We start from the raw sequence: 23,985 nt of genomic DNA on the forward strand, positions 1-23,985 counted from the left end.
GGGTGACGCAGTGACAGGTGGTGAAGGGGTGAACTAGGAGGGTGAATTGTGTGCCTGAGTTACCTGGTGTCAGTGTATTGTTGTGCAATTCACTTTTAGATGTGATCTCTCCTCGGTCTGGAACGGAAAAGACCGACGCGAGGAGAGATGACATCACTTCCCCTGTCAGTGTTTATAGTTACATGACGGGGAAAGGATCTCATTCTTCAGGACCCTTCACCAAGTCCAGGCCAGATATCATTGGCCTGGGCCTGGGGATCGATCGGTTCCTGATCAAATCCGATGGCTGCGACTGGCCGGGGGGGGTGAGCCCCCCCCCGCTGGCCGCATACCCGATGTAACATGACGGAGATTTATTCCATCCATTACATCTCAATAATTTCAGCTACATTCACAGAATGGAAGGAGCACTGCCACTTTCTCTCTGTGCTAAAAGCTGTTAAATTTCACACCATCCATAGTTTGTGAAATTATGTGAACGAGTGGATGTGCATTCCACATTAATTTATTAATAACATTACTGGAAGAGATTGGCAAGCAAACATAGCCCTCTGTTTCTGCCACTCTTAGTCTTGACTACAGTGAGCTAACATGGCTCATAGGAAACAGAATAAGGAAACTTTCACTGATAGAAAGAGAATGACCTTGGAAAATCTGGAAACATTATATTGTGCCTAGCATATCCACATTACAATTAGGGATGAGCTTGAGTTTGGTTTGAACCCAAGTTCAGTTGACCCAGGACGTTAGCTGTCATTGCACTCAGTGGGCTGTGAGCAGAAGATTTCCTGCCTAGCAGCTGATGTACACAAAAGGTGTGGGGATTCTCATGACATCATTGGCCTAATATGTGCACATGACCATAGTAAGTCAATCTCACTGACCTTGTTGGAATACATTGTTTATGAATGTTGTGCAACAACTACATCAGCCAGTAGATGGCAGTATTTATTAGTAGCTGCATCTATGGTTAAACGTTATGTCTTTTCTCTGCATTATAAAGTTACCTGTCTGCAGTTAAAGCAAAAAGGGAAGCTCTGCTTGTCTGCCCACTTTGTTTTGGGGGTGGGGGTGAAATCACCTCTTACAACTGTGGCGGTGAAATCACCTCCTACAGTGCTGGAGTCGCTGATTTACGTATCATGGGAGCAAATGCTGTTGCTGTCAAGATAAATAAATCAGTGCTGCAGCTGAATGGCGTACCTGCTAAGCAAATGATCGTTAACTATAAAACAAAGTAACATTACAGCATAACAGTAAGACATACCATACCTGCAAAGCAAATACAATAAAACATAGTAAAAATTAAACATTTTTTAACGCAATCTGTGCCTAAAATATATATATGCCGAAGCATGGGGGCATCCTCCCCAAAAGGTAGGAGCACATCGCTCCTCCACCCCTGCCCCCATGCTTTGGCATATATGTTCTTTTTTTTAACTGTGGTGGTGAAATCACCTCCTACAGCGCTGGAGTCGCTGATTTACATATCATGAGAGCAAACGCTGTTGCTGTCAAGATAAATAAATCAGTACGGCAGCTGAATGGCATACCTGCTCAGCAAATGATGGCTAACAATAAAACAAGGTAACATTACAGTATAACAGTAAGCCCTTGTACACACGGTCGGAGATTCCGACAACCAAATCCATCGCATTTTGTCCGACGGATTTTGTCCGAAACTGTTGCATACACACGGTCGGACAAAGTTGGCGGAAAATCCGACGTGATTACGTTATTTCGTTACGATGGGACTACGTTCACGCTAGTAGCCAATAGCTTTGGTGTAGGAATTTGATCTAAGCATGCGTGGCACATTGTCCGATCGGAATTCTCTACACATGATCGGAGTATGTCCGATCGGAGCATTTTGTCCGAAAATTTTACCAACAAGTTGGAAAACTTGGTCCGTCGGATATTCCGACGGAAACAGTCCGATGTAGACCACACACAGATGGAATATCCGACAAAACGGTCCGATCGGACACATTCCGTCGGACTCCCGACCGTGTGTACAAGGGCTAAGACATACCATACCTGCAAAGCAAATACAATAAAACATAGTAAAAATGAAAAACATTTTTCAATGCAATCTGTGCCTAAAAAATATATGCCGAAGCACGGGGGCATCCTCCCGCAAAAGAAGCAAATCGCTCCTCCACCCCTGCTGCCCCCATGCTTCAGCATATATGCTCTTTTTTTAACTGTGGTGGTGAAATCACCTCCCACAGCGCTGGAGTTGCTGATTTATGTAACATGGAATAAACGTTGTTGCTGTGAGATAAATAAATCAGTGCTGCAGCTGAATGGTGTACCTTCTAAGCAAATGATGGCTAACAATAAAACAAAGTAACATTACAGTATACTCTATGTCTTTTCTCTGCATTATAAAGCTTCCTGTTTCCTGTCTGCAGTTAAAGCAGAGCTCCACCCAAAAAGGGAAGCTCTGCTTGTCTGCCCCCCCCCCCCCTTCTGCCACATTTGACAACTCAATCTGTGCCTAAAGAATATACTGTATGTCGAAGCATGGGGGCAAACCTCCCCTAATGTTAGGAGCAAATCTCTCCTCCGCCCCTGTCCCCATGCTTTGGCATATATTCTATTTTCTGTTTCCTGTCTGCAGTTAAAGCAGAGCTCCACCCAAAAAGGGAAGCTCTGCTTGTCTGCCCCCTCCCCCACCTGCTGCCATATTTTCAAACTCAATCTGTGCCTAAAGAATATGTCTAAGCATGGGGGCAATCCTCCCCTAATGTTAGGAGCAAATCGCTCCTCCGCCCCTGTCCCCATGCTTTGGCATATATGCTATTATATGCTAACAATAAAACAAGGTAACATTACAGTATAACAGTAAGCCCTTGTACACACGGTCAGAGATTCTGACAACCAAATCCATCGGATTTTGTCCGAAACTGTTGCATACACACGGTCGGACAAAGTTGGCGGAAAATCCGACGTGATTACGTTATTTCGTTACGATGGGACTACGTTCACGCTAGTAGCCAATAGCTTTGGTGTAGGAATTTGATCTGAGCATGCGTGGCACATTGTCCGATCGGAATTCTCTACACATGATCGGAGTATGTCCGATCGGAGCATTTTGTCCGAAAATGTTACCAACAAGTTGGAAAACTTGGTCCGTCGGATATTCCGACGGAAACAGTCCGATGTAGACCACACACAGATGGAATATCCGACAAAACGGTCCGATCGGACACATTCCGTCGGACTCCCCGACCGTGTGTACAAGGGCTAAGACATACCATACCTGCAAAGCAAATACAATAAAACATAGTAAAAATAAAAAACATTTTTCAATGCAATCTGTGCCTAAAAAATATATGCCGAAGCATGGGGGCATCCTCCCGCAAAAGAAGCAAATCGCTCCTCCACCCCTGCTGCCCCCATGCTTCAGCATATATGCTCTTTTTTTAACTGTGGTGGTGAAATCACCTCCCACAGCGCTGGAGTTGCTGATTTATGTAACATGGAATAAACGTTGTTGCTGTGAGATAAATAAATCAGTGCTGCAGCTGAATGGTGTACCTTCTAAGCAAATGATGGCTAACAATAAAACAAAGTAACAGGATAACAGTAAGACATACCATACCTGCAAAGCAAATACAATAAAACATAGTAAAAATAAAACATTTTTAACGCAATCTGTGCCTAAAAAAATATATGCTGAAGCATGGGGGCAATCGTCCCCTAATGTTAGGAGCAAATCGCTCCTCCACCCCTGCCCCCATGCTTTGGCATATATTTGCTCTTTTTTTTAACTATGGTGGTGAAATCACCTCCTACAGCGATGGAGTCGCTGATTTACGTATCATGGGAGCAAACGCTGTTGCTATCAAGATAAATTGATCAGTGCTGCAGCTGAATGGCGTACCTGCTAAGCAAATGATGGTTAACAATAAAACAAAGTAACATTACAGTATACTCTGTCTTTTCTCTGCATTATAAAGCTTCCTGTTTCCTGTCTGCAGTTAAAGCAGAGCTCCACCCAAAAAGGGAAGCTCTGCTTGTCTGTCCCCCCCCCCCCCTTCTGCCACATTTGACAACTCAATCTGTGCCTAAAGAATATACTGTATGTCAAAGCATGGGGCAATCCTCCCCTAATGTTAGGAGCAAATCTCTCCTCCGCCCCTGTCCCCATGCTTTGGCATATATTCTATTTTCTGTTTCCTGTCTGCAGTTAAAGCAGAGCTCCACCCAAAAAGGGAAGCTCTGCTTGTCTGCCCCCTCCCCCACCTGCTGCCATATTTTCAAACTCAATCTGTGCCTAAAGAATATGTCTAAGCATGGGGGCAATCCTCCCCTAATGTTAGGAGCAAATTGCTCCTCCGCCCCTGTCCCCATGCTTTGGCATATATGCTATTTTCTGTTTCCTGTCTGCAGTTAAAGCAGAACTCCACACAAAAAGGGAAGCTCTGCTTGTCTGCCCCCCCTCCCCCCACCTGCTGCCATATTTGACAACTCAATCTGTGCCTAAAGAATATACTGTATGTCGAAGCATGGGGGCAATCCTCCCCTAATGTTAGGAGCAAATTGCTCCTCCGCCCCTGTCCCCATGCTTTGGCATATATGCTATTTTCTGTTTCCTCTCTGCAGTTAAAGCAGAGCTCCAACCAAAAAGGGAAGCTCTGCTTGTCTGCCCCACCCCCCCACCTGCTGCCATATTTTAAAACTCAATCTGTGCCTAAAGAATATGTCTAAGCATGGGGGCAATCCTCCCCTAATGTTAGGAGCAAATCGCTCCTCCGCCCCTGTCCCCATGCTTTGGCATATATGCTATTTTCTGTTTCCTCTCTGCAGTTAAAGCAGAGCTCCAACCAAAAAGGGAAGCTCTGCTTGTCTGCCCCACCCCCCCCCCCCACCTGCTGCCATATTTTAAAACTCAATCTGTGCCTAAAGAATATGTCTAAGCATGGGGGCAATCCTCCCCTAATGTTAGGAGCAAATCGCTCCTCCGCCCCTGTCCCCATGCTTTGGCATATATGCTATTTTCTGTTTCCTCTCTGCAGTTAAAGCAGAGCTCCACCCAAAAAGGGAAGCTCTGCTTGTCTGCCCCACCCCCCTCCCCCCACCTGCTGCCATATTTGACAACTCAATCTGTGCCTAAAGAATATGTCTAAGCATGGGGGCAATCCTCCCCTAATGTTAGGAGCAAATCGCTCCTCCGCCCCTGCCCCCATGCATATATGCTCTTTTTTTAACTGTGGTGGTGAAATCACCTCCTACAGCGCTGGAGTCGCAAATCACTCCTCCACCCCTACCCTCAAGTGTCCCTCTGTCCTCTTCCCATGGCATGCTTTTGTCCTCTTCCCACAGTGTCCCTCTGTCTTCTTCCCACGGCATCCCTCTCTGTCCCCCTCCCACGGCATCCCTCTGTATTTATCCCATGGCAGCCTTTTTTCCCCTTCCCATGGTATCCCTCTTCCCCTTTAAACGGGGTCCCTCCGTCCTCATCCCATGTGTTCCTCTGTCCTCACCCCACGGCGTCCCTCCGTCCTCATCCCATGTGTTCCTCTGTCTTCACCCCACGGCGACCATTAGTCCTCATCCCACGGTGTTCCTATATGTTCCCCCTGATGGCACACAGGGTCTTAAAATCCCATGTAGGTTTTTTCCTTTTTTGGAGTTTGAGATAATCCCAGGAAGTGTCAAAAGACATTCCACTCTAGTCACTGCCCTACTCGCTGTCACTGTAGTCAGGACCTAGAATGAAATCATCATGTGGTTTGCATGCAAAGCATATTTTTCTCATGTCCCTCCAGCACATACGGCAGTAGACGGTTTCACAATCCGGTGTTGGACACACAACTGATTTCTTCGTCTCACTTCGATCACACACTATGCAGCGTCTTCTGATGAACCTTGCCATCCACTTACTCAAAGAATAGGTGAAAGCGCCCATTATGGTCTTCCGCTAAAAGAAAGGAAACAAAATCACAATCAAACAATCGGTTCTTTCTTTCATTTTCAAGAAAATAGGTATAACTAGGTGAATAGGTGACTACTAAATAGGTGACAACTAAAGTGATTCTCTGCTTCCCCAGGAATCGGGCAGGTATGGAACAAGCATACTTCCATTGGTTCATGCTGAACCATTGTAAGTATGCAAAAATATCTATACATGAAATTCAGCTTTAAGAATAGGTTTAAAAAGGAGGAAGAAGTTACAAGAGAGCAAAGGCAAGTTAGCTATAAGGGGTCCTGGATGCCCTGTTGTTTTGCCATGGAAGGGCAAATTGAAATCTTTTTACCTATAACCATGTATTGCTAAAACTTAGCAATGCATAACCTAGGTGCACCATGAAATTAAGTCAATCGCTACATCTGTCTGAAATTCCTGCTGACATATGATCTTAGTGCCCCGAAGATCTTAGAAAACAAGTTGCCCCATTAAACCAGTTCTGAAAAAGTTATGCAGGCTGCAATTGCTGACCTCCTTTTGAAAAGGTTGATGTTCAGACTGTTGCTGATCTGTTTTAAGTATGCAGATCATGATTACAATATACATGGCCAGAGACACTGAAATGGCCGATAGTAGTAAGCTAAGAGCAATCTATTTCCTGGCCAGTCAGTAAATAGCTGAAGGAGAAATGGGGGACTCAGTGCTAATGTCAATGTAGTAGTTTTACTTACATTAATTTGCTTCATACGGACTTTATTCAGTATTTGCTTCCTTTTGACTTCAGCATAGATGGCCCGCTTCAGAAGTTGTTCATTATAAAGGCAGACGATCCTCTCTTTCTCTCTCTGTTGGGGGGAAAAAAAAGGAAACGATCAGAAAAGACGTTCAAACACATTTAAAGATCTAATGGCACTAAGTGATTACATACATAATGATTGTTGGGTACGTTAAAATGGGTTTTACACACATTACCCCAACTCACCAGAGAGGTGTAAATGGGCCCTTAAAGTTTTTATATGAGACTTACCTCTGGATAGTAGTAGGATGCTATGACCCGGCGCAGGCGATTTAAGTAAACTTGAAGGAACGCAAACAGAATTCGTCCAACTATGGGTAGACAGGTTATGGCGTAATCCCAGAATGTCAGCTTAGTTGGTCTCAGAAGGCACACTATGGGAAAGAGATTACAACAAATTAGAACAATCAAGAATTATAAAATATATACAGATATAATAAATGTCCACTAAGTTTGTATTTGCTAAATCTAAAATGAGCTGTAGCAGCAGATTTGCAGATTCTAGCCACTCTCTTTTCTACATAAATTTGTAGAGTAACTCACAAAGGGTTTGTTAGACCTCTGCAAGGAGACCACTGCTTCCACATAAAGAGCAAGGCTCCTTCTTTGTAGCATGCTGGCAAGGGGAGGCTTTTCTACTAAAGCTGATTTCTATTAACCTCCCTGGCGGTATGATTCAGTCTGGAATAAGGTGCTGAAAGCGGTACAATTATTTTGCATGGAAATCTGGCTTTTATTTTGTAGTCCTGTAATTCTTAGGAATAACGCTCTGAAATCTCTTCAAACCAGAGTCTAGCGGACATCCCGGGTATGATAAAGTTTATAATATAATAAAGAATAATAAAAATTATTCAATAATGTAATCAAATCCAAAAAAAAATGAAAAAGGGACATGTTTTGGTTGCTATGGACAATCTCCAAATTCCAAGCAGTAAAAAACAGTATTTATAATATAAAAGTGCATGCAGGGCATTGCACAAACCACTAGGGACAAAGGGGTGTGTATTTTTTACTACAGCACTGTAATCTGTAAGATTACAGTGCTGTGTGTGTTTTGTGTCTTTTTACATTTTTGAATTTGCCGCCGTTCTCCGCTCCCGTGCGTCGTAACGTCGCAGGGAACGGAGATCGGCGGCATTCGGCACTGTGAATCGAGCGCAGGACGGCTCGATCACACAGCGCGGAGGACATCGCTGGATCCAGGGGACAAGGTAAGTAACGTTACCTGTGTCCTCCCCTGCATCGAGCGGTGCAAGCCCGAGTCTGGCTCGGGGTTACCGCTATTGTAATTAAAATTCCAACCCGAGCCAGACTCGGGATTACCGCTAAGGAGGTTAAAGTGTTTGGTAACCTAAAAAAAAAAAAAAATACAAAAAAAAATATCCTGTCCCTTTATGCTCCATGCACACTGAAGCTCGAAAAAGCTTTTTTCTGGACGCCAGATTGCTGGCAGAAAACGCTGGTTGAAAAAGGTGCTTTTAACAGCATTTTGTACTCGCGTTTATGGGCATTTTTAATAATAAATAAAATTCCAAACTCCCACAATGCATCGAAAAAATAGAACGCCGAACACTAATTAACGCGTGTTTATGAGCATTTATCGGAGGTTGACGTTTTTTGGCGGTGAAAAACAGCACTTTGAACGCAAATTTCTGGAGTTCAGACAAAAGCCCATAAATTGCACTGCTCATTAAATCTAAAAAATATCCATGTGTGCATGGACACATAAGCTAACATAGAGTGGAGTTTATCGGCTTTAAAAAAAACACCCAAACTCCAATAAACTGCAGTTTATGAGCTCCAGTGTGCATGGAGCCTTAAAGCATGTTAAACAGCACAGTGCTTATGCTGTGTCATTTGTCCCCCTGTATCACCTGAAAAATACTTGTCTGATCCTGCCAGTTACTACCCTCCCCTCTGTACGCTGACCATGGTATATAAAGGCAGCTGAGCCCTGACACTGTGGTCAGCATACATGCCTTCATCATCCGCAGCTCTCCTGTCTCTCCTCTGTCCTCTCACCCCCCTCCCTGCCTGTTGGCTCCTGTGACAGTGCCCAACCCCGCAACTCAGGAGCTCCTGTCTGTGTGTTTTATGAAAAAAAGTGCCTCCTGTCCGGTATATTCAGAGCAACTCCCTGCGATCATGTGACCGGCTGGCTCTCTTCTCCTCTTAGCAATCTGGCTGTAATCAGTGGGAGAATCTTAGCATTGCCCACTGCATCTGCAGCCGGGCAGAGGCGAGAGCCATGATCATGGAGAGCTGCGTTGAAGTACGGTAAAGGAGGCATTTGTTTTTTATAAAACACAAAGACAGGAGCTCCTGTCATTAGGGAACAAGGAGGATTATGTAAAGTTGGCAAAGTGGGTTAACACCCACTTTAAATACTCTGCCCTCAAATGGAGTCGTTGGCGTGCAACAGCCTTTCTTCCTCTAGTGTCTGCAAAATTCTAACAGGGCAAGTCAATATTTGCATACTTACTTTCATTGCTGCTGGTCTCAAATGTATTTGATGTGGAATTTAGAATGCCAACTGTTCTTCTTAATAAATTCGCCATCAAGGTGTCTCCTCCCACCTCGACCTCCAGTTTGTGATTGCCTGTTGAGAGAATATGCAAGATTAGAACAAGGTGACAAGTTTTGAGTAAAAGATATGACCTTTATCTGTAATATATTTAGTCTCTCTGGCCCTGCAATTAGGAATATCATTCTGTATGCTTCATAATAATGCCAGCCCCCCCCCCCCCCCAGGCTCTGCCACAGTTGGGACTCTAATGAGCATCAATATAAATCAGCAGCCAAACCTTAAGAGCTGTCAGCTTCCCCAGCTGGTGAATCTCCGAGGCCAAGTGTGTAGGGTAGTTCACCCAGCGCATGCTAGGCCCCAATCAGGCTTCTGGGCCCAGCAGCATAAACAGTCCACAAGCAACTTGTAGGATTTAGCCTGAGGCAAGTGAGCAAGTACATGGCCTCCCAAAATATTTATACCCTCCCCCATCATGCCCCAGCAGCCTGGCCCTCCTAATAGGATACCTGGGGGTAATATTAATATTTAAACTGCAACCTCACTGAGCTTAGAGAGAAACCAAATGCACAACTATACAAATCAAAAATTAGGCTGACTACCACCCAGCCAAAAACTAAACTTACATACGGTATGTATGCAATTTGTGCTACCCATGGATAAAGTGACCTGTGATATTGCCATCCCCTTATGAGGAAAGGAGATACTTACTTGCAAAGACGTAGGAAATATATGAATGCTTCCTTATTATATCTAGTATGTGGAAGAGGATCCCGTCGAACATTAATAGGAGAATAAGAACTCCTACGAGTATGACACATATGCATATGTCCGATCTCTGTAGAAAAGAGAAGAAGACAACAGTCAGATTTAAAATTTCAGTACAATACCCAAAATAGAAAGAATAATATATATATATATATATATATATATATATATATATATATATATATATATATATATTTTTTTTTTAATAACTGTACAGTGTACTCACTATTAATGCCATCTCTGATGCTTGGATTTTGAGATTAAAAGGCACAATTAATTTTGAAATCTCTTCTTTCCTCATTGGCAGTAAATATCTTTTCTTCTGCAAAGACAAAATAGGAAAATCAGTTAATCTCTTGATTCAAGTTTAAATTCAAACTGAATGATCAGAGCCATAGATATAGATGTAGAATTACTTACTTGTTTCCTACGTCTTGTATCAATCTGTCTAAAGTGAGTGGTCAAGTACAAGTTGTCGTGTCGGATGTCCGTATTGTACAGCTTGATGTAGTTGAAGGCCCTGTAAAGGTAAAAGATATTTGTAAGATGAACTGACATGTACAAATTATCTGATAAAAATGGATGTATGTATACTCCTTCCAATCCTAAAAAAAGTGTCTTCTGTTTATTAACTAGGAGCCATTAATGTTTACGTTGTCATGATCTCCACCTCGCCCCAATCAAAGAGCCCTCAAGTGTTTTCCTAATAGCAGCCATGCCCAGTGAGAGACCTCCAATGTTCACTAAGCAGCAAAGCAGCTGCTTGGCAAGGGAACTGGAAGCTAGCGACAATCGCTGTAGTAGCAGTTACTTCTGCCGTGATTTCCAGCTTCTATGGGTATCAGCCAGGTATGAAATATGCATACTTATATTGTTCCAAGCTATGTCAATGTGACCTGGTAAAAATATGCATATCTAAACTTCAAGCTCCACGGCGGAGTATATTGATTTTTTTTATGTCCCCTAGACCAGTGGTTCTCAATCCTGTCCTCAAGTACCCCCAACAGGCCATGTTTGCAGGTTTTCCTTTATCTTGCACAGGTGCTTTAAATCAGAGTCAATGGCCTGAGAACCACTGCCCTAGACCTACCTAAATGAGTAACCAGCTCTTGCTGTGTAGGTGCAGCCTCACCGCAAGAGATCATGTTTATATTTTGTAGAGTTAATGAAGAGTGTGGAGGGTGGGGCCGAGCTGCACTCTGTGTGTGAATGGACAATGTTCATTCACAGGAGGGTGGCTCGGGAATAAGCCTGCTCCAGTGCCCCCCATAGCACGAAGCTTGTTATTGGGGGGGCAGGAGGGAGGAGCCAGGGCCACCAACGGGAGACCCAAAAAAAAAAGAGGATCAGGGTTGCTCTGTGCAAAACCATTGCCTAAAGCAGGTGGGTATAAAAAATATTTTTTTTAAATTACAAATTTTAGAGTCACTTTAAGCCAGCCATAGATGGTTTGAATCTCAACCAATTCACCAGGGACCAGGCAAAATTGAATCCGTGTATGAGCATACAGATTGTACCCATCAATCCATTGATAGATTTGGGTACAACCAGCATGTCAGATGTCTATCATGCAAATATAGCCACTAGCAACGATCATTGTGTTCTGTCAGTAGGAATGACTCTCCATGGCCCCCCCCTCCCCCGTTGGGACAACACAATAGCACTGCAGATGGGATTCCTTTCCCTCAACACTGATTGTGGGGGAGTTAAGCAATTCTCTTTCCTGCAATCCGTGGTTGCAGACAAGAAAATCACATTATCTATGGGCTGCCTTAGACTTTAAAATATATCTAAACCCAAGAACAAAAGTGTAATATATCACAGCTTATCAATCTGTAGATGTGATGGCTGCATTTGTGTTTTTTAGCTTTATTTTCAATAGCCAATCCTGCCTGTAACCATTTTTCTCTCCTGGGCTGACAATGCTCACTTGCTATAATTTAAATATAATGGAGCAGCATTGTCACCCTAAGCTGCTTTTCTAATTTTCTAAGTACACATACCTTGCCTCACCTAATCTCCATTACTTGGGGGAGAGAGCTGTTCAATAGTTAACAGCAAAGAAAGCTGATAATATTTTTGAGATTTTAGGTCAGTGTGTAGCAAGTGACAAAGAACCCATAAATCTCATAATTAAAAGGTACTCAGCTGTACTTACAAATAATGTTCTAAGTGTGAAAAATGAAAACAAATGCAGCCACCAAGCCTAAGAACCGATATGTTGCTGTATATCAGATATTTGTTCTTCTTGTTTACTTCTTATATCTCGCCAAAGTCAGTTTGAAATGTTTAACTGAAGACTCCCTGCCAATTATCATGTGTGGTAATCCCTAGTTATTGTGTACAGAGACACTTTTAGAAAGTTTATGGCTTACTTACGTGTAGAAGATGAAGATGAAGGTGAGCACAAGGATGCCCTTCAGGAAAGCTGTAAATTCTTGCAATATGGCACCTCTCCTTTCAACGGCTGCTAAGATCTTGTCCTTCATACTTATCTTGCCTAGATTTTCTCCTGCACCAACATCGTCTTCCTTCTGTTTAGATAAAAGGGAGTTAAGTAAAACATATGATAGAAACACTTGGTCCTACTGTTAAAAAAAAAAAAAAAAACTCCAGAAGAAGGGTTAATGAGCATTACCCATGCAAAGAGCTTTAGCTAACACACTTACTTCTGTGATCAGTTTGCTGGAAATTCCACTGCCCACATTGGTTACGGCCGAGTTGGCTTGATCGTATACCTCTCCAAAGTGATCTTCAATAGGAATACGTTTCTTGCACCACGATTCTCCGACTAAAAAAAGAAAGAAATGATCCATCGTGAAATACAAATTATAGAAGACACTGTCAACAGACGTATGTTATTTCTTTTACAGATCAATATGTTGTACTGGAAGCTGATAACTATGTCTAGTTTAGTAAAACCTAAGGGCCCTTTCACATTGGAGGAGCTATCAGGTTCATTTTTTCAGGCAGACCACATCGGACCCTCCAGTCTCCTCTATGGAGCAGTGGGTGTCAATGGACATCCAATCCGATTCTATTGCAGCAAAATCGCACCGCCATTTAGGTGCCATTAAAAATAGACGGCACACAAACCCGCGTGTGCAGTACAATTTGCGATTCCAAATTGCTGGATGTAGCAATGTTATCTTTGCTTCATTGTAACTTCACTTGTTTATCTACAGATGATAAAAGGGCGACCTTTCATTTACATATAATGTCAGTTACAGCAGCCTTGCAAGTATGGATCCGTTCACACAGGTGTTCTGATCAGTTTTTCAAGTGGGCCTGATCGGAAATTCCATGCAGCCCTATGGACAGGCAGATGTCTGTTTACACCCACCTACCTCCAAGTTTGTACAGGTCTGGACAAAAAAAAAAGGAAAAGGCTGTCTCCTTTTTCCATTTTTCTGGACCTAAGATCAGAGGTAGCCTGATCTAAACTGACATCAGAGTTGGTTTATACCCAGACACCCAAATAGCTGTCACAGGTCCGCTGGGCACAAACTGAATGGGTACAAATGTAAAAAAACTGACATCCATTCGGCTCCAATTCAGGAGGGGATCTACTCTACTCCTACTCCCATAACAAACATTGCACACACAAAAAAAAAAATCTTATACTAATTTGCTATTGTAAGTAATGGCAAAGATATCTTGGAATCAATAGGCCAATAGCTAAAATGTAAACATTGCTGTGGTCCACAAGGGGTATACAGGTGTAAATGTTGCTCTGGTTAATGTCTAAATTACATTTTTAAAGATAAATATTATGTCACTGGAAAAAGTACTTACTGTTTAAAATGGAACAGAGAATGGAAAGTTTCATGGGTAAGCACAGGAGGTCGTTTAGGAGGGGCAATGCAATTGCCCTCATGCACTCACCATGCTTAATTTCAAACCATTCTTCACATTTGCTGACACCAAGGGAGATGATATCTGTAAAGAAAGAGAAAGACAAAGTTTTTTGAGAAATTAATACATTTTTTTGAAATGTTATTTCAATATTTTTAATTCTTAAGATGACTTGGTATCTCCACAGTATGGTGTCGAGATAAAAATTTTACCAATTTCAAGAGATCTCCTCATACTTACATTCACAGCGCAACATAGTTTTTATATCAAATTTTTTCTGCGTTGTTGTTGTCCTTTTCGTATTTAGCAGCTGTTCCTCTTTCTTAATATCATACCCCTTTTTACCCTCCACTTCTTCTTTGGTGTCTGCAAATGAAGACTTCACTTCTGTTCCAATGTTGTTAAATTTTCTAGTTTCTTTCTAGAAAACATAATAGAGAACATGTTTAGATTCCAGTCTTTAGTTATTTTGTACCCCCCAAATGAAAGACACCCTAAATTAAAGTCTGTGGAATGAATATACTAGGACCGTGTTAAGAAAATGACTTTACTGGCCAGACATGGGAAGATCTGCTCTGGGTTTGGCAATAATATGCCATGGTGTGAATGAACCCTAAATGCGCTTGACAACAACACATGGTTTAGGCACTATAGGGTCAGGGTACACACCCATTTTTCACCCGATGCACTTGACCCTCAACACACTGGAAAGCACATGTGTTGCACCGCAATGTGTTGGAACAAAATAGGTGGCAGCTTCCCAACACTAGGGTTGGTAGAGACCACACACCTGCTCCAATAGCATCATTCCCCCACTGGCTTGGCCAGCTCCCTTACTGCTCCCTCATTGGCAAGCAGAATTGTGCAGTGTTTTGTCCTGCAAGTGACTTTCCTAACTGTGACAGTATGATATTGATTGTGTTACTATGGCATGGCCCTGATGGTGTGTGTATGATATGGGTTGTGTTTCTATGGAGTGGTCATGATTGTGTCCATATGATATCCGTTGTGTTTCCATGGCATGTTCCTGATTGTGTCAGTATGGTGCTGATTGTTAGACATGTGCATTTGTTTTCGTCCGAATGCATTTTCGTCCGAATTTCAGCTATTTTCGTTTTCGTTTTGACAAACGATAACGAAAGCACAAAATCCGAAAAACGAAAGATCCGACATAAATAAATGCTTTATTTTCGTTTTCATTGTTACAACAGTTCGATATAGAATAGGAGATTCGACATGACTCTGACAACATCTGTGTCTATAGAACCTGTGGTTGAATGTGCCTAACCTTACCTCTATTAGTCCAAGATTATATAGAGAAAATATTCGACAGAGAAAAAAGATTCTGCAAGTTACTGTCCTAAAAAGTGTTTGGGGACCCGGGTCCTGCCCCAGGGGACATGTATCAATGCAAAAAAAAGTTTTAAAAACGGCCGTTTTTTCGGGAGCAGTTATTTTAATAATGATTAAAGTGAAACAATAAAAGTGTAATATTCCTTTAAATTTCATAGGGGGGGGGGGTTGTCTATAGTATGCCTGTGAAGGGGCGCATGTTTCCCGTGCTTAGAACTGTCCCTACACAAAGTGTCATTTATGCAGGAAAAAAAGTCCTTTAAAATCACTCGCAGCTATTATGAATTGTCGGCTCCCGTAATACAGAGAACACTCATTGAAAGTCATTGATAAAAAAAAAAAAAAAAATAAATAAAAAAGCGTGGGGGTCCCCCAAATTCAATTACCAGGCCCTTCAGGTCTGGTATGGATAGTAAGGGGAACCCTGCCTCAAATTTAAGAAAAAATTTGACGTGGGGTTCCCCCTAAGTATCCATAACCAGACCCTTCAGGTCTGGTATGGATATTAAGGGGAACCCCGCGTCAAATTTAAAAAAAAATTGACGTGGGGTCCCCCCTAAAAATCCATACCAGACCCTTTATCCGAGCACGCAACCTGGCAGGCCGCAGGAAAAGAGGGGGGGGACGAGAGAGCGGCCCCCCTCCCTCCTGAACTGTACCAGGCCACATGCGCTCAACATTGGGAGGATGCTTTGGGGGTCTGTGACCCCTCAAAGCACCTTGTCCCCATGTTGATGAGGACAAGGGCCTCATCCCCACAACCCTGGCTGGTGGTTGTGGAGGTCTGCGGGCGGGGGGCTTATCAGAATCTGGAAGCCCCCTTTAACAAGGGGACCCCCAGATCCCGGCCCCCCCCGTTTGAAATGGTAAGGGGGTACAAAAGTACCCCTACCATTTCACAAAGAAAGTGTAAAAAATGGTTAAATAAAACAAACACACTTTTGAAAAATTCCTTTATTAAAAATAAAAAAATAAAAAAAAGATTCCAGCGGCGGTAATCCACTCTTGCTATCCAGCGACGGACGATCATCTCTCCAGCGCAGCGAATCCTCCATCCTTCTTCTGTCTCCTGAAGGAGACACTACAGGCTTTCCTGGCGGGTTGACGTTTCTTATATACGGTGGGCGGGGCCACCCGTCACCTGACCCCGCCCCCCTCTGACGCAAGGGGAAACCCGGGGTTCCCCGTGACGTATGGGTGACCCCGCACCCCTCTGATGTAACACAGGCTTCCGTTACATCAGAGGGGGGCGGGGTCACCCATACGTCACGGGGAACCCCGGGTTTCCCCTTGCGTCAGAGGGGCGGGGTCAGGTGACGGGTGGCCCCGCCCACCGTATATAAGAAACGTCAACCCGCCGGAATGCCTGTAGTGTCTCCTTCAGGAGACAGAAGAAGGATGGATCGCTGCGCTGGAGAGATGAGCCATCGCTGGAGAGATGATCGTCCGTCGCTGGATAGCAAGAGTGGATTACCGCCGCTGGAATCTTTTTTTTATTTTTTTATTTTTAATAAAGGAATTTTTCAAAAGTGTGTTTGTTTTATTTAACCATTTTTTACACTTTCTTTGTGAAATGGTAGGGGTACTTTTGTACCCCCTTACCATTTCAAACAGGGGGGGGCCGGGATCTGGGGGTCCCTTTGTTAAAGGGGGCTTCCAGATTCTGATAAGCCCCCTGCCCGCAGACCTCCACAACCACTGGCCAGGGTTGTGGAGATGAGGCCCTTGTCCTCATCAACATGGGGACAAGGTGCTTTGAGGGGTCACAGACCCCCAAAGCATCCTCCCAATGTTGAGGGCATGTGGCCTGGTACGGTTTAGGAGGGAGGGGGGGCCGCTCTCTCGTCCCCCCCTCTTTTCCTGCGGCCTGCCAGGTTGCGTGCTCGGATAAAGGGTCTGGTATGGATTTTTAGGGGGAACCCCACGTCAAATTTTTTTAAATTTGACGTGGGGTTCCCCTTAATATCCATACCAGACCTGAAGGGTCTGGTTATGGATATTTAGGGGGAACCCCACGTCAAGTTTTTTCTTAAATTTGAGGCAGGGTTCCCCTTAATATCCATACCAGACCTGAAGGGCCTGGTAATTGAATTTGGGGGACCCCCACGCTTTTTTTTAAATTTATTTATTTATTTATTTTTTTATCAATGACTTTCAATGAGTGTTCTCTGTATTATGGAGCCGACAATTCATAATAGCTGCGAGTGATTTTAAAGGACTTTTTTTCCTGCATAAATGACACTTTGTGCAGCGACAGTTCTAAGCACCAGAAACATGCGCCCCTTCACAGGCATACTATAGACACCTCCCCCCCTACGAAATTTAAAGGAATATTACACTTTTATTGTTTCACTTTAATCATTATTAAAATAACTGCTCCCGAAAAAACGGCCGTTTTTAAAACTTTTTTTGCATTGATACATGTCCCCTGGGGCAGGACCCCGGTCCCCAAACACTTTTTAGGACAGTAACTTGCATATTAGCCTTTAAAATTAGCACTTTAGATTTTGAACGTTGGAGTCCCATAGACTTTAATAGGGTTCTAAAGTATGCTATATACTAGCTCCGTCGATCTTCTTTATACATTGGACAGACACCATAAGCCTTCAAAGACAGATTCGACCGTAATTCATGTGGATTTTCGGACGAATGCAATTTTTGAACGAAAAACGAAATAAATAAAAACGAATTTCGGGAGTAACTAAATAAATTAAGTTTTCGGACGAAAACAAAATTCCGAAACAAAATATTTTACTCTGCACATGTCTACTGATTGTGTGTCTACGGCATGTTTACCCATGTTAGTATGAGATATGTGTACTTACTACAATATTTTTTAGGATACTTTTCACTGGTGTTGACATCATCTTCCACAGCAGCTTAGTGTTGTTAATCTGAAGTTCTGCTGTACAGCCAATCGAACGTACCGTCTCCCAACCGTTGTTCTGGATATTGGCTAATGGACCTGTAGGAATCATAAAAAATGAAGAGAATGAGATATTTTATTATAACACATTAGGGCATATTTAGAAAGAGGTGAAGTCACTTTCAGTAAACATTCAGTAGTGGTGAATCAATCACTTGCATTTAAAACAAAGTACCAGAAAGATTCACCTGTAGTGAACAGTTGGTGAAAGTGAGATCCATTGTCCCTCTATGTAAGAACACACAGTAATCAGTCTAATACTTACCTGCATATATACCGGCGATAACTAAGACGAGTATTAATGCACGTCCTTCCTGTCCCACGACGCCGGGCAGCATGAGCAGGGTGGAGCACTTGAAAAAAATGGATAAGCCCCACCCACAAGCACAAGTAACTAAAGAGGCAAACAAAAGAAAAACAGGTTATAGGTATAATTACATTGTCATGGGGGGTACAAAAAATGATAATTAAAATAGAACTTCAGCCAAAACATTTTTTTAAATTTGGGATAAGGTAAGAAAAGGAGGATTCTTCTTCTGGGTTTTTTATTGCTGGAAGTTTCTTTGTTGGGGAGATTTCCCCTGAAATCTCCCCAACAAGGCTGAGTCTTTGCCAGGCTGCTACTGCTATCTTAGAGATTTTCCCTCATTCGGCCCCTTTCTTAGCGTTCCGATTGGGCCTGTCAGTCCATTTTTCAGGCACCCTCCAATCTGCTCTCTGGAGCAGCGGGTGTAAATGGCCTTTACTGTCCGTTTACACCGGCCTACCTCCCCTCCGATCCACCAAAAACAAAAGGAAGAGGATCCATTCCCTACCTGGGGCGTATTGGATTGGAGGGCAGTCGGGGGTAAACGGACAGCCGGGCCATTTACATCCAACTTCTCATAGAGCAGAGCGGGCCGTAGAGCAGGCTGTAGATCGGACATGGACATGTCATCCTCCTACTTTGCGGGGGATCAGCGGACAGATCCCCTGCTGAGCAAGCGGATCACAACCGGAGTCCACACCGTGTGAAAGGGGCCATTTTAGTTCTTGGGACAGTGGTGACCCGGACAGGAAATAAGGGGAATTATATATGGGAGTACTAATAGTAGGGAGACACATAGATAGAAGAACCTGTCATTGATTCTAACCCTTTCCAAAACCAAAAATATTTTAACTGTCATTTTATTTTGCGTATCAGACATGAATGAGGATAAATGTATAATGTAGATACATACCTGCTAGAAAGAATAAAATTGGCAATTTTATTCCATATGGCAGTTTTAGTCCGTCAATCAGCGAGAGGTAGATGGCTGTTGAAGAGAACAAAGGAGAACATGGTCAATTATCAAAATGAATACAGAACAGACACTCATTGGGGTTGATTTACCAAAACTGGAGAGTGCAATATCTGGTACAGATCTGCACAGAAACCAATCAGCTTCCAGGTTTTATCATCAAAGCTTAACTGAACAAGCTGAAGTTAGAAGCTGATTGGTTACTATGCAGAGCTGTGCCAGATTCCGAGTGATTCAGTTTTAGTAAATCAACCCCATTATATGCATAATGGTCAAAATTTTAAAGTGACCCTGTCACTACGGGGTTAATACTACAGTATGGCCAGCCTGTCCCATGTCTTCATACTCCTCTGGTTTGCTGGCCACTGCAGGTATTCCAAACCTCAGGTGTCTGAATGCCGGCTCCCCATCTCCACGATGTGGTCTCTTCTAAACGGGATTTATGCCCTATAGCAGGGATCTTCAAATGACGGCCCTCCAGCTGTTGCGGAACTACACATCCCATGAGCTATTGTAAAACTCTGACATTCACAGACATGATGGAAATTGTGGTTCCTGAACAACTGGAGGGCCACAGTTTGAAGAGCCCTGCCCTATAGTGGGGTGCAAGCTGGCAGAAGACACAACAGCATGTGGAGGGGGCAGCAGATATTCACACACCTTATGCCTTGTACACACGACCGGTTTTCCCATCGGAATAAACTCTGAAGGTTTTTCCAATGGAGTTCCGATGGAATTTCATTGATACTGTCTTGCGTACACACAATCACACCAAAGTCCGACCGTCAAGAACGCGGTGATGTACAGCATGTACGACAGGACTAGAAAAAGGAAGTTCAATAGCCAGTAGCCAATGGCTTCCATCTCGTACTTGCTTCAGAGCATGCGTTGTTTTTGGTCCGTCGGAACAGCATACAGAAGAGTGGTTTTCCCAATAGGAATTGGTTCCGTCGGAAATATTTAGAACATGTTCTATTTCTAGGTCCATCAGAATTTGACGTAAAAAGTCCAATGGAGCGTACACACAATTGGAATATACGATGAAAAGCTCAATCTGACTTTTTCTGCCGGATGTTCAAAACCTGCAGTGGCCAGAATCAGCAAAGCAGAGGAGTTTGAATACACAGGCCACCATAAAGGTGCATCTTTTTTTAATCAGCTAGCCTTAATTTAGTATTGACCTTGTAGTGACTGGTCCATGTAGGATCATTTTCAGGGACACTGCTGCCCAACTATTATATCTGAACATGCCATACATATCATCGCAGGTCCAAAAATCAGCAGCAAGAACAAATACAAAAAACCTGGGGCAGTCCCTGAAAATCTAAGAGATATGAAAACTATGCATATGTTCCACTATAAATAAGTTTAAGAAATGAATTATATTCTTACCCACTCCCATCAAGCTTCCGATGCCAAATCCAAGGAAGAACTTTGCTAATTTAAAATCATTTATTTCCCCAAATAGGAATTTGGTGAGAAATGAGGGAAAAGCAAAGTCTGCAAATCGTTTCAAACCTAAAAAAAAAAAAAAAAGAGAGATAATTGTTAGAACATTTCATTGATTCTTCTATTCTATTTAAGAATTTTCTATCAAAGGTGTTTAGTTTTGTATCAGGTTCCCTTTAGGGGTCCAGTATAAGCAGGTGTGGGCAACTGTGGCCCTCCAGCTGCTGTGGATCTACATGTCCCATTATGCCTCTTGCGTGTCATGCTTGTAACTGTCTGTCTTGTAATGCTTTGGAGACTTGCAACCACACATCCCAGAGACATTGCAAGACTGACAGTTAAAAGCATGACAGGCGGAGGCATGATGGGACTTGTAGTTCCACAACAGCTGGAGGGCTGCAGTTGCCTGTGTTACAATCAGAAGATTCCTAGCAGGTACAGTATGGCTTCCAATCTTCTATTGCAGAAGAGACATCCCGAGTCTGTCCTGCAATACCAGCCTGCCTTCTAGCAATTTTCTTTATAAGGCTTACATTCACATGCAAATAAACAAGTTCCTGCACAATGATCAGTAAATAGTTGCATAAAATTGTCCTGGTTCTTTTTTTTCCCAATACTTCTGGCATAGGTGTGTATATATAGTGAGGGGGGGGGGGGAGATTTACTAAAACCGGTGAATCTGGTGTAGCTGTGTATGGTAGCCAATCGCCTTCCAACTTTAGCTTGTTCAATGAAGCTTTGATAATAAGCCCCTGTTCACACCAGATGCGACTACTTCAGAGCGATTTGAAAGCCAACGGTCAGGGCGGCTTGCCGACATCTGTGTGATTTCATGCCTGATGTCAATGCACACCGCACCAAAAATGATGCAAGAACTTTTTTTCAAATCGGTGCAAGTCGGGGTTGTGACGTTTTGAACGGTTCCATAGGCACATATAGGGTGCGAAGTGCCTTGCAATTTTGAACTGTAAAATCACACGATGAATTACACTGGTGTGCTCTAGTTTTAGTAAATCCCTCCCAGGATGTCCAGATTTTTTGGATTCCATGTTAGAGATCTGAACGCAGGGCATGTTCACACACCCCTGTGAATGTCTACATTGAAGACAATGCAGCTGCGTTCAGATCCGGAAATAAAATACAAAATGTATTTTTATTTATTTATTTATTTATTTTTTTTACAGCCGGGTGAATGAAGTCTAAGCACTTGTATCTATTTTAAGCCATGCTTAGCACATTATTCTTAAAAAAAAAAATGTGTGAGCTGTAATTTGTAGAAATAACAACCTGCACAGCCGTTGTCCTGTATATGGGGTGTACAGTGCAGGCAATGTCAGTGTGTTGTACAACACCCAGCTCTGGGGTTACGGGAGAAGCAAAAAAAAACGAGAAAATTTAAAAATAAACTGTCAGCTGGAAGTAATCATGTAATGTATCACTAAATTACCAGGAAAATATTTCTAAATACCCCCCTATATTACACTCAATGGGAATATATATATATTCATCATAGAAAGGGAATTAACATTTATATACATATATAACATTCCCATATTCATATTTTACATATAATATATATATATATATATATATATATATATATATATAATATGAATATGGGAATGTTATATATGTATATAAATGTATAAATGTTAATTCCCTTGCTATGGTGAATATATATATATATATATTTTATAAATATTTATATATATATATATATATATATATATATATATATATATATATATATATACATATATATATATATATATATATATATATATATATAGTAAAATATGAATATGGGAATTTTCTATATATATATATAAATGTTAATTCCCTTTCTATGGTGAAAAAAAAAATATATATATATATATATATATATATATATATATATATATATATATATATATATATATATTCCCCATAGAGGGGGAATTAACATTTTTTATATAGGGACATACAGGAACTAAGCCGTAAGCGGCTTCATTCTGGTGTCCTGATCATAAACACAGAAGCGAAGTCTGACGTCACTTCCCGTTTACTTGGCTGCCAATGGCGCCAGTTTTAAAAAAAGCTATAGTATTCAGAATCACCGAAAACGGCGATCTGAATACTTTGATGTGTAGAGGGGGGGTGGGAGGTCTGTTAGACCCCCAGATCCCTCCATACAGAGCACCTGTCACCACCTATTACTGTCACAGGGGATGTTTACATTCCTTGTCACAGCAATAAAAGCGATCATTTTTTTTATTTTTATTTTTTAAAACAATTTATTCATTTTAAAATAAATAAGAAAAAAAAAAACATTTTTAAAGTGCTGCACAAATACTGTGTGACATAAAATATTGCAGCAATCGCCATTTGATTCTCTGCTAAAAAATAAATAAATATATATATAATGTTCGGGGGTTCAAAGTCATTTTCTAGCAATAAATACAGATTTTCACTTGTAAACAGAAAATGTCAGGAATAGGCTCAGTCATGAAAGGGTTAAAGTGTCATTTCAGTTGGAAGTGATGATGTCATCTGTCATAATATCTGTCACATATGCAGGAAAATATTCTCAATGTGAATCTGAATATTTAGGGTTGAACTCTTACTTGTACTGGCGGGTTTTTCTGCCTTCTGCGCCTTCTTTTTGTGTCCTGACTTCTTCCTCTTCCTTTTGCCGCCGGGTTTGGTGGAGTCTGCGTCACAATGGCGCTTTGTCTCAGGTTGGATCCTTGTGGTGGGCTGCACCACATCCTCCTTTTCTATATTAATGACAGCGTCTGGTCTATTTTCCTGTGTCATTTTTTTTCCCTCTCCTACTAGTAATCTATCAAAATACTAATATATCTGGTAGATCTGATGATAATATTAATGTAACTTTATAATAATAATCAGTCCTAGCACTGATTTCTGCTATCAGCAATTAATTATTGCAGAGCTCTTTATTAGCACTCCTTTCTCTCCCTCTCCACTGCAACAAATGGCACAGCTCAGCTGGGAGAGCCGTTTATATATGCCGTTCCCAACTGCCGTTTGTAACTGCCGTTTGTAACTGCCGTTTAGAAGACATCAACGGCTGGGCTTTTTTTTTTTTTTCAAATAACTTTATTGAGATGATTTCAA

At 42.1% G+C, this 23,985-nt stretch overlaps 1 protein-coding gene across 1 annotated transcript in view; it reads right to left on the reverse strand.

The window, feature by feature from the left end:
* LOC143962236 (E3 ubiquitin-protein ligase DCST1-like) overlaps positions 1 to 23,985 on the reverse strand; it is a 46,927-nt gene that overhangs the window by 18,845 nt on the left and 4,097 nt on the right. Inside the window, exons 2-15 of the mRNA XM_077471565.1 lie at positions 23,472 to 23,624; positions 20,812 to 20,937; positions 19,360 to 19,434; positions 18,039 to 18,178; positions 14,101 to 14,281; positions 13,891 to 13,944; positions 12,675 to 12,796; positions 12,385 to 12,539; positions 10,426 to 10,525; positions 10,232 to 10,327; positions 9,949 to 10,075; positions 9,196 to 9,312; positions 6,945 to 7,087; positions 6,649 to 6,762 (exon numbers count right to left, since the gene is read on the reverse strand). Coding sequence (XP_077327691.1) covers positions 6,649 to 6,762; positions 6,945 to 7,087; positions 9,196 to 9,312; positions 9,949 to 10,075; positions 10,232 to 10,327; positions 10,426 to 10,525; positions 12,385 to 12,539; positions 12,675 to 12,796; positions 13,891 to 13,944; positions 14,101 to 14,281; positions 18,039 to 18,178; positions 19,360 to 19,434; positions 20,812 to 20,937; positions 23,472 to 23,624 — 1,703 coding nt within the window. The remainder of the gene's footprint in view (positions 1 to 6,648; positions 6,763 to 6,944; positions 7,088 to 9,195; positions 9,313 to 9,948; positions 10,076 to 10,231; positions 10,328 to 10,425; positions 10,526 to 12,384; positions 12,540 to 12,674; positions 12,797 to 13,890; positions 13,945 to 14,100; positions 14,282 to 18,038; positions 18,179 to 19,359; positions 19,435 to 20,811; positions 20,938 to 23,471; positions 23,625 to 23,985) is intronic.

This window comes from Lithobates pipiens, unplaced genomic scaffold (genome assembly GCF_037356315.1).
Source record: "Lithobates pipiens isolate NorthernLeopardFrog02 unplaced genomic scaffold, aLitPip1_a1.2 Scaffold_8, whole genome shotgun sequence".
In the NCBI taxonomy this organism is placed as follows: domain Eukaryota; kingdom Metazoa; phylum Chordata; class Amphibia; order Anura; family Ranidae; genus Lithobates; species Lithobates pipiens.